This window comes from Erpetoichthys calabaricus, chromosome 5, assembly GCF_900747795.2.
Source record: "Erpetoichthys calabaricus chromosome 5, fErpCal1.3, whole genome shotgun sequence".
Lineage (NCBI taxonomy): Eukaryota > Metazoa > Chordata > Cladistia > Polypteriformes > Polypteridae > Erpetoichthys > Erpetoichthys calabaricus.
In genome coordinates this window covers 222,829,521-222,847,790 of record NC_041398.2, presented here as the reverse complement: position 1 = coordinate 222,847,790, position 18,270 = coordinate 222,829,521, and the positions used below count along the sequence as shown (strand labels likewise).

The 18,270-nt window shown below is 39.5% G+C and overlaps 1 protein-coding gene across 1 annotated transcript in view; it reads left to right on the top strand.

Annotated features, from left to right (window-relative positions):
* Positions 1 to 548: 548 nt before the first annotated feature.
* tspan36 (tetraspanin 36) overlaps positions 549 to 18,270 on the top strand; it is a 46,437-nt gene continuing 28,715 nt past the window's right edge. The window contains exon 1 of the mRNA XM_028802581.2: positions 549 to 731. Within this exon, the coding sequence (XP_028658414.1) occupies positions 672 to 731 (60 nt within the window). The 5' untranslated portion in view covers positions 549 to 671. The remainder of the gene's footprint in view (positions 732 to 18,270) is intronic.

Genomic DNA, 18,270 nt, shown 5'->3' with positions numbered 1-18,270 from the left:
GCTGCACTATCTCAGAGAATACCGAACTCCCCCTCGCTTTCTTGAGAGCTCGCTTTAGCTGTACTCCCTTCGAATGGTGGTTACACCTTGACATTATGGAAGAATGACTAATGGTTATGATCAACTATTCCTCACCCTTGTGCACTCTTTCTGCTGGACTATTACATCTATCTATCTATCTATCTATATATATATATATATATATATATATATATATATATATATATATATATATATATATTCAATACTTCACAAACGTATGCGTCTCTTTTGAGCGACACAAAGAAATGAATGGATCATATCGATACTAAGTTGCAGCTTGACATGCTAGACTATTTAAGCTTCGTTTATATTTTCCTCTTCTGATCAAAGTACATTAAAGATGAATGCAAAAATTTTTAAATGAATATTTGAGGCTGACCACAAATGTCACTACTGAATACATTGCGAAAATAATAAAGACAGCTTTAGTGTTGGAGGCGCCGCATTCTCCCGGACTGACTGACACGCCTGCTTAGGCTAGCGCGTGACTGCTGACTCGCTTTAAACTGCACGGGCGGATCATGCGCTCTGAAAAGTCATCGGTAAACTGTTGGGGGAGATAAAGGTTTCATTGCATCGTGCTCTTCGTTGTTTCTGCGAACGGATTTTCTTCATCGTACTCGAAAAACATGGATTGTGGAATAATCACTTCCAAAACTATTCTGCTGCTCCTCAGTCTCATATTTTGGGTAAGTTACAGCGTAGTCGTTGATACAGGCACCGCGTTTGTCCACTTTGCTGTTTCGGATGTACTTTGTGTTTTGCGCAGTACAGCAGGAAATATGGTAGTGCTCGTGGTAAATTCTTTCAGACGGTAGACTTTAGGAACAAAAGAAAAAACTTGTCATAAATCATCTTAAAAGGCTGAAAATTATCGTCATGCGAGGCTCCATCTACTTTGATTGATTTGTATTCCGGACGTAAACATGCCGGTGTGAAAGACAGTTGTTGAAACCACAATTAGCAATAGTTGCTTTTCACTAAGGCAGGTGTTTTACATCAGAAAAACTGTAACAAAGGAGAAAACGGAGTTGCCGGATAAGTCGAGTAAATTAGTTCAAAGTTGCTTAAAAAGGCCGCCCAGTCAGTTCACACCGTTTTCGGTTACCTTTCCTGCTGCTTTGATTTATATTCTTTATCCATAATGAAATCCTGGTCCCCAAACATTTAGAATTACTGATTCATCCTCCGACTGAAACTCAAAAATATCAGCGGTTTAAAAAATCAAAATTAACGTTCGTTGACCCCTTCCCTGCAGGCCCATAGTTACAGGCAGTTGTTTAATTCATAATTGTGGTATGTTTCTGCTCTTTTTTTTTTTTTTTTTTAAATATTATAACCTTTATTGTTATGTGTTTGTTTATCCTGCGATGGACTGGTGCTCTGCCCAGGGTTTGTTCCCTGCCTTGCGCTCTATGCTAGCTGGGATAGGCTCCAGCAGACCCCCGCGACCCAGTTCAGAACTAAGCGGTTCTGAAAATGATCGAATGCTTTGTAGAAATCCGTTGTTCAGGTGTTAGTTATGTTCTCGTTCACTAATTTATAAATCCCCTGCAGTCTTTGATTTGTCATAGATTCGAAAGAACAAATAATGGTTTTATATTTTTCAAATTAAAATTTTATCGTCCACTTTTCTCTCAATTGTGTAAACCGTTTCATTAAGAAAACAACAAAGCAGCCACTCGAGTAACATTTTTTCCTTTCGGTCATTAACAAGCAAAACCTCCCAAAACCAAAATCATTTACATAAGTCTAGTGAGAAGTCAAGCAAAATGACACCTTTTATTGGCTAACTAAAATATGAGAGCATATCATAATCATCAAACTGTATGTTGTTAAATTGAAGTTCAAATGTATTGGCAAATACAGCACATTGAAGTCTAACTTTCTTGTCACACAACTTACTAGACTGACCTAAATATGAATATACCCAGTTGTACTCTATGTATTACCCCACGTTACTGTACAATAAGGACAATCAAATGTAACACATAGAGAACTTACACATGTTGGTATGAGTTACCCAAAATGTCGATCTTTGGAGACCACACCAATCGACAGCAGAATGACTCCTCAACAGGATATAGGCATCATTAGATTAATAAAATAAATTTTTAATAAATGGGGGGGGGGGGGTGATTAGAGAATCAGGACAGCGTTGTGCATCTAGTTGCCCCATTCATGTAAACTACTAGGTGCATGATTTATTACTTGTCCTAGTGTATGATTAAATAATGCTAGTGATAGTCATCTAGGCTTTCTTGCATTTGTTTCCAAAACCACAATTTATAACAGCCATGGGGTCTATACTGCGTACTTCTCTAAGGCAGTGTTTGTTTATATATATATAATATATATATATTTGATTGATTGATTGAGGATACCGGTAATATTCTGGGCCAACTTTGCTACCCTATGTAGTATCCTGTGGTCCTGAACCTGAGGAGGTGTCGTGCCAGGATGTTATACAGCCAGTAGGAATGACCTGCTATGCATTTGGTGAGCATAGATTGGGACATACTAACTTTCTTCTTATAAAACGTTAGTACAGTAATATTAACAGCCAGAAAATACCAAAATGTACTCCAGTTCAAAGCACAAAGTGGTTGGAATAAATACCTGTGACACCTCAAGAAAGATGTTGATTACCCCATTTTAGCACATTGGGTTAAACTATGTAGTAACCATCCACTACATACACAGTACTACCCTGTTATAAACTCTGCGTAGGACTTTGTGATTTGATCACTCACATTTCATGAAATTATCATGCTGATAGAACATGCTTGTTTGCAAGGAGAACTGGTATATTTTTTTAATAACATTTTGGGTCACAGAACTCGCACAATTATAAAGAAATATAGCTGAAAATGATGTGTCATACCTAAATTCTATCTGAAAAATCAGTCAGTTTTTTTCTGACTCACTTAATCCTGAACAGGGTTGTGGGGTCTGCTGGAACCTATCCTAGCTAGTACAGGGAGCAAGGTAGGAATGAACTTAATCCTGGAGAGGGCTGGAGTCCATTGCAGGGTGAACACACACACAATCCCCAATCACACAGTAGGGCCAATTCAGGGTCGCCAATTCACATAAAATGCATGTGTTTTGACTGTGGGAGGAAGCAGAGCACCCAGAGGAAATCCCCTTACTGGGAGGCAGCAGTGGCAATAATTCTGTTCGACTGTGCCACCCTGAAAAGTCATCTGAAAAGTGTCTGTCTATAACCTAGCATGTAGGAATAAGAACCACATCGGAGTGACTAAGGCTGTTTTTGACATGTAACCTAACCCACCTTCCATTTAAAGGAATGTTATTTAGAAGGATTTACAAAATGTTACAACTAAACAGTAGAGAATATTTTTGTTTAAGTACTTTCCATTTATTCTCCTCAAAGCATAAAATAATGTCTATAAGCATGTTTTTTTCTTGAACATACTATTTCAAAAGGTTACAGAAAAATGTTATAAAATGTTAATCATATGTCACATGTTGTTGTACTTTCTCAGTTCAATAATGATTATATTTAAGGTACGATTAGAAATTAAGCATATAAATCTGTGCCAATATCCTACATAAGTAGACAGGCACTGAAATGCTTATGTGTAACTCTGGTAATTGATTAATTTGGCCACTCTTGAAATCCCCACCTAATATCATTTTTTGGTGATAGCCCCTCAGAATTAGGCACCCAAGGTTTTTGGCCTTTAGCTTATATTCTGATCATCTTCAAGGTCTTTCTAACAATGCCAGTTATATTATTCAGGTTCAGTAATTTCTCATTTCAGAGCTATTTGCCATTTTCTAATCTTCTCACATGTACAGCAATGTTTAACTTTCAAAATTTCTGAATTTAACATTACATTTCTAAATTTTTAAAATTCTAAATTCCATTGCTAAGTTTCCCCCTTAGACAGACACTCGGTACTTTATTTGTCCCATGTGAGGCTCATAATAATAGTGAGAATTTACCAGTATTTGTCTCTTCTCACTACATCAAGCTTTTGGAAGTATGACTATCCAAAAAAGTGATAATTTGTGTATTGGGTGAATAGTTTAAATTATGAAAATATTGTTAATTTACAGGTTTAAAATTTAGTTTTTTGCAAGGTGAAATTGAGCTTTTCCACCATTGGGGGAAAACAAAGGTGTTAGCATACATCATGACATTACTCAATTTCTCTCGGGATGTGTGTATTCACATTTTTTCATTTACATCAGCAACACTTGACATATTTCAGTGTTATTTTAATTCATAATCTCCTTTAAAGCTGCCTTTACAGTGAGTCTGTTTAGATCAGGTTTGTCAGCATGTTGCTATTTCCGTTTGTGAGAGAGATCTTTGTGCTTGTAACTTCAGGAAACATTAACTGACTAGTAACATCTGTGTGAAAGGTAATCATCAGTAGAAAACAGTCTTTCCATTTTCATCCACTCTTAGTCTTTGTTTTCAAGGCCTTAAATATAAGGGTCTGGATGTTTGCTTTTGCTTATGTCAATGGATTCAATCAGTATCGGTCCTGACACAGAGTAGCTTTAGCTGATGTAATTATATCCCTTATAAATGGTCTGTAGGGGACACTCTTGAAGTGATCTTGAACCTAAATTTAATTTACTTCTGGAAAAGGTTTATTTTAATAACCGTAAATGTATTACAAAGGTACCAGGTAGTGGTTAGAGTCGGGTATAAGAACAGGAAAAACCAAACCATGCAACCACACTGGCCTACGAAAAATTTGGTTTAACCTCCACCTGATACGAGGGGTGCCTACTCTGTGTTCACCTTCTGCTTTCTACTTCACCTTTCGTAAGTCTCTCTTCATCATTTCAGTTGAGCCCTTATTGTAACAGTTCCCCTGATTCCAAGTTCAGGGCCTCCTCATTCTTCACTTATATTTATAGCAGCCTATAGCCAACAGGAAGGCATACTACTTCATTGACTATGCCAAAGTATGTAATAGCTGTGGAATTGATCAGATTCTATTATCTAAATGTATCTTCGCTAAAAATTCAAGTATTGGTCTCCAATGTGATCCTTACATCCCACCTAAAATATCTCTCTCTCTCTCCAATAACTCACATGCCCACATCAGCGGAAACATGAAGAGGAAGAGACCTTTGTACTAGACATTGGTTCGTAGCTTGCATTTACACATGAAGAATAGCAATGGCGATTATGAAAAAAAGAGATTGTTTTGTTTGGACTAATGATGATGTGGAACTTTTATTGAGAGCAACGGATAAGTACTAATGTCTGCTGTGTTGGAATATGGTTTCCTTCTGTGAAGGGTGACTATTAAGAGAATGAGACATTGTAATGAGCAGGATCCATTTAGGGAAGGATCACGTGATAAGTACAAGCCAATCAGAGTGCATTTAGAGTCCAAGTTTTCAAATTCTCTGTTTTTACCCATTCACAGTTCAACACTGAGCTGATGTTTACAGATCTGGAGAGCGTTTTCAAAAGTCTATTTTTGGTTTGGAGGGGGGGGATTGGTATGGGAGCTAAAAATGCCGAAAGATGATAAAAATGGAGACTAATGTACACATTTTTAAAATGAAAATGTAATAGTGTGGACAAAGTATTTATTTTACAAAAGCATTCCCTAAATACTCTGCTCTTTTCTTAGCAGTAACAGAGTGTCAGTCTCTGTAAAAGATGGAGTTTTTGTTAACTAGTAATCCCATTTATTCTCTACAGTAATCTTCAAGCAAAATCTATAACTATGTCTCTTCCAAGTGAACTACAGTTCCAAAAACTACATCTAAGATGCTCATTTGGATTCTTTATTACAGTCGACCCTTGATATACAATTGGCCTGACATGCGAACAACTTGGTTTACAACCAAAATTTTTGTTTTGCATTACGACCAACGTCTTGCGTTACGACCCGAATGCGGTCACATGTATCCGCTTGTGCGGTTGTAAACAAACAGCCAAGAGCATTTGTAAGCATCAGTTGGAGCCCAGATACATGTGTTTGTGGACGTAATTTCGGTCAGTGCAGTGATTTTATATAATTTATTTCGATAATTGCTAAGGAAGGAAGAGAAGGTAAAGAAAGTGATCACAATCGAAACAAAGAAGGAAATTGTGTGGAAATATGAGAGTGGCGTTCGTGTAACCAATCTCGCTAATATGTACAGCATGTCGAAATCCACCATCTCAACACTTTTACAAAGAAAAGATTTGTATAAGGAAGCTCCTTCCAAACAATAACCACCTTCCATTTCATTCTCCTCCTTCCTTCCTTCCTTCCTTCCTGCAAGCCAAAGATGTCAGCCCTCGCGAATGAATTGAGTTCATAAGTCAAGGGTCCACTGTACTTTCTTACTTTATTAGATTAACCGAGGAAGACCGCTAAAGTCTCAATTCAGATTGAAAATGCAAATTTCTTTTCTCTGATTGCATTTGTACATTCAACAGTCCACCAAAAAACATATTTCCTTAATTTTCTCCAAGAATTTAATGGAATAGTTTAGCTTGCTTCCTCAATCAATAATCCGATTACCATTACAATAAATTACCCCCCCCCCCCAGTTTCTCCTGTCTGTGCACTTTAAATCTCCGAGGTTTCAGGAAGAGAGTAAAAATTACTGAACAAAAGACTTGACACTGAGAGAAATTAAAAAGCTTAACATTACCGTTAACCAATTCAGGAGCTCTATAGCGCAAGGTAGCAGAAGCTTAATGATGAATTTTGTACATTGTGAAGAGCGTGGTGACAAAAGTGACACACATAGACCAATGCAGCTACTTGGCCCCAAGCGTGTAAGAAGTCCTTCTGTCTGCTACAATGTCTTTGTCATTTTGACTATTGCATCACTATGTGGTATAACAGTAAACAGAGTTTAGATAAGCAGTGTAGTCTATGTATATGTTAACGTATTAAAGTGCTCTGGCTATATTGTAGGCATGGCACTTTCGCATTTCCAGTTAGAGAGTAATGTTGACTTACATTAGTTATTTGTTTAGAGTTGCAGTCCAAATATGGAAGCTGTCAGTGTTTCTTCTGGTGTCGTTAGGCAGATTTACTGATTCGAGTGTTTAGAGTACAGAAATCTGCCTCTCCTTTGACTCTTCATTATCGGCTCTCTTAACAGCACTCTTTTCACTGTTTTTTGATAGAGTATGATGCCATGTTTACTTCAAAAGCATTCCTTGCAGTTCATATTTTCACCAATGGACCCGTCAATTCGCTCTCCCTCACATCGACTCCAATACTCTCGTCCTAACTAAACAACAGAGAGCAAGCACATACAGCACCTGCAACCACATGTCGTCCATTAAGGTTTTCGAATGCCAGTTTATAATTTGATGTTAGAGAGAGGTTTTTATCTTGCAACAAGTAATTTTTAACGTGTATTGTGCTCTTCGCATATGCGACACACGTGTTTAACAGGGCTCTATTTAGGAGTCTTTTGACTTTAGACAATTCTTCAAAATCGGAAGCTTGCTTTTTGTTGGACCATGTTAACAAGCGCACCATTGCTCTTTGCAGCTCAAAGTCACCACTGCAGGCTTCATGATTCTTTTGATTGGTTTTTAAATTACATTCAATGAAGTTTTTAATTGTCCCCTGCCAGGTTTAAGCAAAATTAACACCTGAATGTCTCCAGACAAATATATTCTACATCTGGCTCAATGAGACTAGTGACAGAGAAAAGGCATGTTTTCTCCACAAGTGCTGTCTCCCAGATGAGTACTGTGTAACAACAACTCTTGATGATGTGTTGCAAGTTGATTAGACATGAAAGTAAAAAATTTCACTGTATTCTGTACATGTGACTGTAATCATAAATGATGGAAAATCTTCGAACGAAACATTCATGTATTTGAAAGCTCCAGTCCAAAGTGTGAATTGGGATCCTGAGGCATATAAGCAATTTGTAGTTCACAGACGAGCAGTGCATCATTGCTGGCTTGCTGTGAGAACACTGTGCACATGCTGTTCATCAGCAATAAACTTGTTTTGATAAGCACTCCTCCACTACAGAGTCAATCTTGCAGAGCTGTAAGCCTCAGATTGCTGCAGTAATTTTTTTTTTCCCCTTTTATGGTTTGTGACACACATTTGGCTTTTTGCCTTGGTAAGTTTTCTTCTACATTGTTTCTGTTTTTCTTCTGATTGTCACACATAGCTGGATTATTTTTCAACCCGTAATCAATATTCAGATTAGTTCAGTTAAGTCTTCATGATAATTTTGTACCATAGGCTCAGCTGCCAGTTTCTATTATGTAGTGTAGTTGTAAAATCCTATATGCTTCTCTGGAAAAGTGGAATTACGGCAACATTATGAAATGTTGGCATGAATGCCCAACCTGAAATTTTCCAGTCTTACTGATGACAAGCTCTGTCAGACCTATGGTACAAAAAATGTCAGTCAGTTATCTTTTGCTGTAAACAAAACATTAGAATAGCTGAACTTTGTTCCCCTGATTTAATCTCTATCTTTGACCAGTAATGGAAATACAAGGTAAAGTTTTCTTCTGCATTCATTCCCTTTTATTGTGTTCTAGATTCAATTTTAAATGGATACATTTGTCATTTTTACCCATCCATCTACACTCAATAACCTATAATGAAAAAAATGAAAACATATTTTTTCAGGCAGGTTTGCAAATGTATTAATCAGAAGCTGAAATCTCTGAGTCACATAAGCACTCAGACTCTTTGTTGTGGCACTCTAATTGTGATTCATCTTGTCTGCTGTGTCTAAACTTGATTGGATTCTACCTGTTGCAAAACTACATTGTTTGGGTATAGTTTTAGAAAGGGACACACCTGTGTATAAAATATCTCAGAATTTTACCAGACCTGCAGTGTAAATTATAAGCCATGGACTTTAAGGAACACTCTGTAGACCTCCACTTTAAAATCATGGTGAGGGGTAGATAGATACTTTATTAATCCCAATGGGAAATTCACACTTGTTGGGTAGATCAGAGTAAAGGTATAAAACCATTTCTAAAGCTTTGAATGTTTCCTGGAGCACAATGGCATCAGCAATTGTGAGGTGGAAGACATTTGAAACCACCAGGACTCCTCCTAGAGTTGCCTGTTTGACAAACTGAGTAGCCTGGCAAGAAGAGCCTTGGTGAGGAAGGAGACCTACAATCCAGTGGTCTCTCTAACAGAGCTTTAAATGCCCTCTGCTGAAATTAGAGAACCATTGGAGGGATGGATAATTTAAAGGATTCTGAGCGAATGAGGATTTAAAAAAAAAAACAAAAAAAAACTCATGTCTGTTGAAATTAGGGAATCCATTCCCGGACGGGTTTATCCATTTTGGGAATCCTGCATGTCATTCCTGGGAATGACACAGTGCACGGGCATCTCGCATGTGAACGGTTTTAGAGCGAGTGACACTTATTTTTGATAAAACTACTGGAATATGTTGACACCAATAAAAGACTAACCTTAACTACAAGCAGTTTGTGCTGTCATATAAGTACATGTATCTAGTTAGTTGCGGTAATAAGAGCGTAGAAAGCACAACATGTCGAGCCGCTAAGAAAGCGCGCTCTGCCTGCACCAAAGTAGGCGGCACAGTCATCAGATACTGATGCACTTGTTCTAAACAATGCCTGCGCTTGCCGTTGCTCTGGAACACCACCGTTTCAGCTTTTACTGATGCATCCAGTTTCTTGTCATCATTCTGTGATGGCAAGTTTCTTGGCACAGATAATGCGGATGCAACAGACTGACGCAGTGCAGTTTCAAGTTGCTGTTCAAAGCTGTTGTCTGATGAAGTGCAAGCTGCAGCAATGGCGCCACCTTGATTATTTTCAACTATAACTCTGTTATTTCTTGATCAATTTTTACACTTTTACACACTATATATGCGAGCTTGGCCGTTACCGTTCAGCCAGGAATTCCAGCAGTTTCATTCCCGGGAATGGGAAACGTCCAGAAGCCCGGGAATGGATTCCCTAGTTGAAATTGGAATCCTTTTGGGCAGAACTCTAAGCACTATGCCTGGCAAAAATCAGGCACTACTCATCACCTGCCTAAACCGTCCTAGTGGTCAAGCATGGTTGTGGTGGCAGCATTATGCTCTGAGAGTGCTTTTCAGCAACCGGTCAGAACTGAGGGAAGGATGAATGTAGCCAAATGCAGAGTCGTCCTTGAAGAAAACCTGCTCCACACGTAACCTCTGACACTAGTTGCAACTGTTTACCTTTCAGTCTGACGATGATCTAAAGTATACAGACAAGACAATGCTGGAGTGGCTTCACAACAAACTGTTGACTGTCTAAGTGGCCCAGCCAAAGCCCAGAATTAAATTCCATAGAACGTGAGTCGAGAGATTTGAAGATGGCAGTTTACAGATGCATCCCATAGAGACTTCTTCTTTTGGCTGCACCCGTTACGGGTTACCAGAGCGGATCATCTTCTTCCATATCTTTCTGTCGTCTGCATCTTGTTCTGTTACACCCATCACCTGCATGTCCTCTCTCACCACATCCATAAACCTTCTCTTAGGCCTTCCTCTTTTCCTTTTCCCTGGCAGCTCTATCCTTAGCATCTTTCTCCCAATATACCCAGCATCTCTCATCTGCACATGTCCAAACCAACGCAATCTTGCCTGTAATCTGTAATTGCTGCTATAGGGGCTTCTACAAAGTACTAAATTAAGGGACTAAATACTTGTATAAATAAGAGATTTCAGTTTTTGATTTTTAACAGATTTGCAAACTTTCTAAAATTGTTTTCTTTTGCGAGTGTTCTGACCAGCTGTATCACTGTCTGGTATGGCAACTGCAACGTATCCAACCACAAGCGCCTGCAAAGGATAGTGAAAACAGCAGAGAACATTATTGGGGTGCCTCTGCCTTCACTACAGGACATATTTTACAAATGCAGTGTATGCAAGGCCTGCAGCATTGTGCAGGACCCCTTACACCCCTCACATGGACTTTTCACACTTCTGCCATCCAAGAGAAGATACTGCATCATCAAAGCCAGATCTGCCAGGCTGCAGGAGAGTTTTTACCCCCAAGCTGTTAGACTTCTTAACACCAGGCTGCCCCCTGGGACCTTCCACACGGCTTCAACCACCTCTATAAACAGAACTTTTATACATGTGAGCCACTGTCCTGCAAAGAGGAGTGTGCATGTAGAGAAGAACTGAAAATCTCCTACTGACCTTTAAGTATTTTGACACTCTTGTTATCCTTCTGCTGTGAAACATTCTGACCTGTCATTGTTTACACGTCATTAACAACTTATCATACACTGATAATTTCTGTATTATGTCATTTATTATTTATTTATTACATATCTTACACATCAATATTGCTGCTACTTCTTTATCTTGTCTTTGCGCAATGTCTTGTTTGTGTTTTAATTTTAATTTAAATTTTAATTCTATTTTTAAATTATTATTTGCACGTCATGTTGTTACACTGTGGACCCTGAGCTTCACAATTTCGTCTATCTGTATACTTGTATATGGTTGAGATGACAATAAAGTTCACTTTGACTTTAATTTCTCAGTGTAGATTGGGCAGCTATGGCAAATTTATCCATTTAATGTTAAATTTTCAAAACAAAGTACAGTGGAACCTCGGTTCACGAACGTCTCGGCACACGTACAACTCGGTTTACGACCAAAAAGTTCGCCAAACTTTTGCCTCGGTTCACGACCAAACACTCGGTATACGAACAAGCCAGGTTCCCTTTCGGTTTGTTGTTGATCATTCTCTCCCTGTGCATTTCCTGTGCAGCGAGCGAGAGAGAGCGCGAGCGCACACGCACACAGACACACACACAGAGAGAGGCAGCGCAAGAGACAGAGGGCTGTACACACACACACACACACACACACACACACACAGAGGAACACGCGCGAGAGAGGCACACACACAGGAGCACTCTAGAGAGATACACACAGGTGCTCCAGGCTCGCAAAAGAGAGACGCACACACACACACACACACAGGGGGGGGGGGTTGGGGGAGAGAGGCGCATGCACACACACAGGAGCGCGCTAGAGAGATACACACAGGTGCTCCAGGCTCGCAAAAGAGAGACGCACGCACACACACACAGAGCGATTGAGGGACGCATAAGTTAGAGAAGGCTTGTTTTTGTTTTCAGTTCTGTTTCCGGTGATCGGTTCGTAGCCTGCATTGTTGCAATGTTACTTTTCTTGGTGGTTTATTAAATTACGGATTTTTCAAATGTTCCTTTTTTCCCCTGTGCTTAAAACTCATTAAAAAAAGTGTTTTTAGCGAGAGCGGTTCCTAGCACTATAGCGCGAACTATTGCAGTGTTGGTTTTCTCTGTTGTTAAAGGTTTTCTCAGTGTTATTCAATGTTTTTACATTTAGTTTACCATTACGCTGTGCATTCTATGGTATAATTAACTATATTTGTGCTTAAAAACTAGAAAAATGTATATATTTACATACAGTTTCTACGGTCTGGAACGGATTAATTGTATTTACATACAATCCTATGGGAGAAATTGCTTCGGTTCACGACCAACTCGGTTTACGACCAGAGTTTTGGAACGAATTATGGTCGTGAACCGAGGTTCCACTGTATGTAGAAAATGAAGGTGTCTGAATACTCGAGTCCTCCGTATTTGTTGTAAAGGTGTTGGTTCCAAGAAACTTTTTTTAGGTGCATCATTGTAAAGTCAGGAACCAGCCTTGGACAGGTTGCTAGTTTATTTCAAGGCATGCTCATGGCTTGTTGAGGTATTGGGAAAACTTACCTAAAATCATTAATTGAAGGTCCTTATCTGATTTGTCAAACTTCATATATTTTAATATTCATTTGTGAATTTTCAGACTACACAGTCTTAATATTTATGTACAGTATGAGCATTAATATCCTTATTATTGTCAGTGTCTGAAATATGTCAGTTGCGAATACTTTCACTTTAACTTCAAACTTCTAGGCAAGGTAAATTCAGATAAAGAAGACGGACGTTTTGAGATAAGGTAGCAATTTTCACTGACATTGGTGACCTGTTGCATGTTGATTGCACAGGCAAGTGCAAATTTCACTGTACGCTGTACATTTGGCAACAATATTGACCCTATGACCTTATTATTGTCACTATTATCATTATTCGGTCAAAAATGAGTATGAGAATTGCATATCAGCTTTGCAATTAAATGCTGTCAGACATCCTCAGACATTTTTGAAAGTAATGTAATATGCCCGAGAGTTATGAGACAAAAGCTTGGTCATTTGCTTTGTGGTGTGTGTGTGTGTGTGTGTGTGTGTGTGTGTGTGTGTGTGTGTGTGTGTGTTTTGTTTTGGTTTTTTTTTTTTTGTAATTGGGAAGCATGTCATTGGAAAAACTGAAAAATCCAAATGAAATTTGCTTAGCAGTTTCATTCTTAATTCTTGCTGAAAGATGTTATAATAGCAGGATGTGTAGACTGGAATTCCTTTTTCTCAGCAACAGTTTTCAGTTCCTCATGGGTGATCACTTCAGATGGCCTGGGTATTGCCTAACGTTTTGATTCTGGGCCTGATAAACCTCCAAGAAAGGGCCACTTGGGGCATTCCGATTAAGAATATAACCCACACCAACTGGTTCCTTACAGTTGCAACAAAGAGAAACATCTCTACTGCTTATTATTTTTTCCTCCTTGCACTGTCAAGAGTGAGAAAGAACAATAACCTTGCAGAGTAACTGTATCATCCATAAGTAGTGATACAGTCCTCACACTTTTGTCAGAGTCCTGTGCCCACCTTGATAGACTTAACACCAGGAATGCATGCAAGCTATGACCCCGAAATTGCCTCATGCAATTGTGCCAGCTGCAAGATTTCCAAAGATAGTAATCTTTCTGTTTGACCTTAAAATATGTGTAAATTGGATTAGGAGACTTCCATGACATTTTCACATATCAATTTAAGAACAAAGATGGTGTGCTGTTTGACGTCCAGGTCGAAATCCCCATCGCTATTGTTGAAGCTGTGTGATTAGTGTAAGTTTCATCTTTACATCTGTATAGATTGGAATAGAACACTTCCATGACCTTTTACATATCTAGTAAAGAATTGAGATGGTCTGCTGTTTGATGTCCAAGATGAAATCCACATGCTGTTATTGAAGCCATGAAATTTAGTGTGATCCTTTTTTAATCTTGATGGGGGCCACAGTCATTTCTCTGTATTTTTCCACTGCCTAACTCACATTTAAGAGTCACATTAATCAAAATGGCCAAGTTGTCCAACTCCTTAAACATTTCTGAATGTTCTCTCTGGAACTCAAAGCAAAAGAAGTAGGCCATACTCTGCCAAATCCTTCTACCATTGTCCTTTAAATTTTTAGCAATTCCACCATGTTCAACAGTTTTTTTTTTTTTCTGTACCTTGGAAATATAACAGTTGAGAATCTTTGACCCCAATTTTGATAACCGCTTTTATGATGTGAAGCCTTAGGAATGATATGAGAGGCATGTTACATTCGCATATGTAAGTGGCCTTTTTAGAGTTTCAAATGAGCCAAAAGTGCACATCTTGGAACTGACTGAGTGGCATACCAGAAGAAAAATCCCATGCAGACACAAAAGGAATATGCAAACTCCACCCACCCAGTGCCCAGACCATGGTTTGAACCCAAGACTTCTGAGCTGAGAGAAGCATCTGTCACTTCTTCCCTCGCAGATCTGTGGCTCGGATGCGTCGATTCTGGGTATATTGACATCTCACCGTGTTCACTGCCATAGCGCTAGGGCTGTCCGAGGAATAAACATGGGCCATCTTCGTCCTTTTCAGGAAGTGTCTGCGCCCTACTCTCCCGGCTGTTCCATCTTTAGGCTCACCCTTTTGAGCACTCGCTCCATCACTAACAAGACCTCGCTGATTAATGACCTCATCTCCCAGAAGCAAGTGGATATATTTCTTCTTACAGAACCTTGGCAACAACCTGGTGACTGTTTACATTTAAACTTGCTGTCTCCCCCAGGCTATAGCCACATATCTAAACCCAGGTTTACAGGAAAAGGGAGTGGCCTGGCTGTGGTTTATAGATCTACCTTGACAATGAAGGAAGTCTCCTTTTTTGAAGTCACATCTTTTGAATATATTGCTGTTAAAATGGTTTACTCCCCTCCTGTACTGCTGCTGTTAGTTTATCGCACTCCCAAATCTGTGGGGAACTTTCTGTCTGAATTTAATGAACTTTTCACTGTAATCTCATCTCTTTGCCCTACTGTAATTTTACTTGGTGTTCTTAATATTCTTGTTGATATCAGCTGCTCTCTTACAGCTGTATTTATCTCAACTTTGGATTGTTTTGACTTGTGTTTTAGTTTGGGAAAATGGTTCAAAGGTTTTAACAGAAAATAAGCAGGCAAGAATCAGAGAGGAAAGGTCCAATACTTCAATTGTTTACTTGTTCAAATATAATATCAGTTACATACAATATAATAGCAATATACATGCAGATATAGGAATTGTACTATTGACTTACAGTAATATATATAAAGATATATGATTTATACTATTAACTTACAGTAATACAGATATGTGAATTATACTAACAGTAATATCAAAAGACCCAGAGCCATCATCCTAGACCAGTAGACTGAGGGAGCCCGCGTGTCAGTCTCGTCAGAGGATCAACTCGTGAGCCTGGTCCAATACCGGGCGGTGTGCACGTTCCCCACGGTTGAGCTTCCGAAGAAACTGAGGGCGGAACCTTACCTTATATACTAATTGAGTGTCCTTACCCAAAATGGCTTACGTGTAAGCAGTGTATACAGAAGTGATCAGTTTCAGCACACACCCTTCCACGGGACGCAGTATTGTTTTTCTTCTACTTGGCCCTCACTGAGATGGTGCCTAGTATCAGAAGACACACAATAACAAGCGTTGCTTGCAATGAAGCCCCTCGAAGTGAAAAACAAGTACATGGCCTTGACTGTATTCCCATAACATTCTGAAACTCTTTATGAGAAGCAAGTTTTTGCACATTCTTTCGCTATCATCCCAAACATTCCAATCTTTGTAGCTGGTTTTGCACTGAAGCGACCAACCCCCCCTCTTACTCCTTTATTTCATCCCTTCTCCTGTTACAGAGAAAACCTTTTTTATTACAATCGGTCCCTCGCTCAGCGCAAAATCAGCAACCTTGTCTGTCGTGCTCTGTTATTAATTCGTTTTAAAACACAAAACACATAGCAATTAAATATAGTCATTAAAGCAATAATAATAATATCTTGCCATATTTGCATATTATTAGTCCTTAAAGCCATTTGCATGTTATTTTTCTGTATCTGTGCTTGTAATATGTTAAAAGTGCACACAGTCCAGTTCATGAAACTTGAGACATTTAGCCATCGAGTGTCATTGCTAGCCGTGATTATCCAATCTGAAGCGCGTTGCTCCCAGTTTACTGTTTGCTGATGAGAGACCATGGACTGAGGTAACCACCTAGCCATTTGGTTTGCCACTTTGTGAGTATGTCGTCCCACATTCTCAAGCTTGTTTGCAGTTATTTCATTATCTACGGTGTTTAAAGTTCCTAGGGTGGTGCCAACCCCTCCTAAGAAAGTGTCATACCATGCCCGTTTAGCACGCTTACACTGTGGCAACAGTGGAAATGTCACTTGCCATGTAACCTTAGTCCTTTTTGCTGTCATAGAAACAAGTTTACATGTGTCAATTATTGGTTCTACATGTGACTGTCTTGTTATGGGGGTTCTGGCCCACACGGCTATAGCAAGCATTGGTATAGTCCTGTTAATAATTTCAGTTGCATTGATCCAGCCAATGGGCCCAGTCTTATTAGAGGTGTATTCGCCTGATGTTGCATTAACCTCGCACTGTACCTTGGAACCGTTCCAGGGCCCCATACACCAAGTTACTTTCGACGTCCAGGTAATATTTAAGTTTTCAGAGCACTCAATCAGATACTTCTGTGGTTTTACCCCCGGCACCTTCAAGTTCGAGGAGTAGATGGTGCACCCATCACCAGTCGTAATTGTAAGGACATTGCAAGACTGATTCTCCGGACACGTCGTGTTCTCCTGCCGTCTAGATTTAGTGGAAGTGTTCCACCACCATCGGACCTGAGTCGTCTCCGTTGCCTCGCCTCCTAATGTAGTGGCTCCTACTTCATTCAGAACACCCCCAATTCTGTAAAACAAGAACACAGCATGTTGCACCCACTCCTCACTCCCGAAACAGAATTTATGATTACGATACTACCTATTTACATTGTGTTAATTCTAAAAAAAAAAAAAAAAAAAAAAAATTTTAACTTACACTTTAGCTTTACCCTTAACAATTTCGTGCTGCATGTTCTAATTCTTCAACGGGATATAAAGTCCTTCCTTTATTTTTCCCTTTTTCTTTGCCCTTGGCTTTCTTTCCTCCTTTCTTGTGTTTACTCTTGCGCCGGTTTTTCTCCTTATCTTAACATTACCCTGTGCATCAGTAAAAAGTCTGCGACGCATCACGGGTTTAGCCTGTAGAGGCAGAGGGTTAATTACCGACCCTGCATCGGGTCCGTCATCATCCTCATAATCATCATCCCAAATGTTACCGTCCCATTTTTCAGGATCCCACTCATGGACGTTAACTGCGGCTACAAACGCTTTGATCTTCGCAACATCCGGTCTGCGCTTCTTTTTCGCATTCACCTTGGCTATGCAAAAGGCTGCCTTTTCCGACATCCCCTCGGCTCTCTGTACCCGCGGCAATAATACAGCTACCTGGGATTCGGCCATTGAGGCCCACCCTAACGCATCCGCCAAGTCCATTTGCATTTTCTTAATCTCCCTTTCTTTTTCGTCTATCAGACTATCCAGATTTTTAACCGCAGTTAGCAAAACCCACCCTCGCGTCTGCAAGCCCATTATGGGTTCCTTTGCAGACACCTGACATTTCTTAAGCGCGGCTAGCACATTCACTGGTGTTGGGGGATCCAAGCTCTGCCAATATTGTGCTAATCCCCCCCCACATCTCAATTCTCTGGCGCAGTCTTCCCATACTGTTTCTTCCCAGCCGGGGAGAGGTAAAGGAGCTGCGCCAGGGTTTTTATCCTTTTTCTTAAACATCTCTGATTTCCTTTGCCTCACTTTATAGTTCAATATTTCACCAGATTCCCCAAAATCCTGCAACCGACTACACCAAAATGTTTTAGTTTGGGAAAATGGTTCAAAGGTTTTAACAGAAAATAAGCAGGCAAGAATCAGAGAGGAAAGGTCCAATACTTCAATTGTTTACTTGTTCAAATATAATATCAGTTA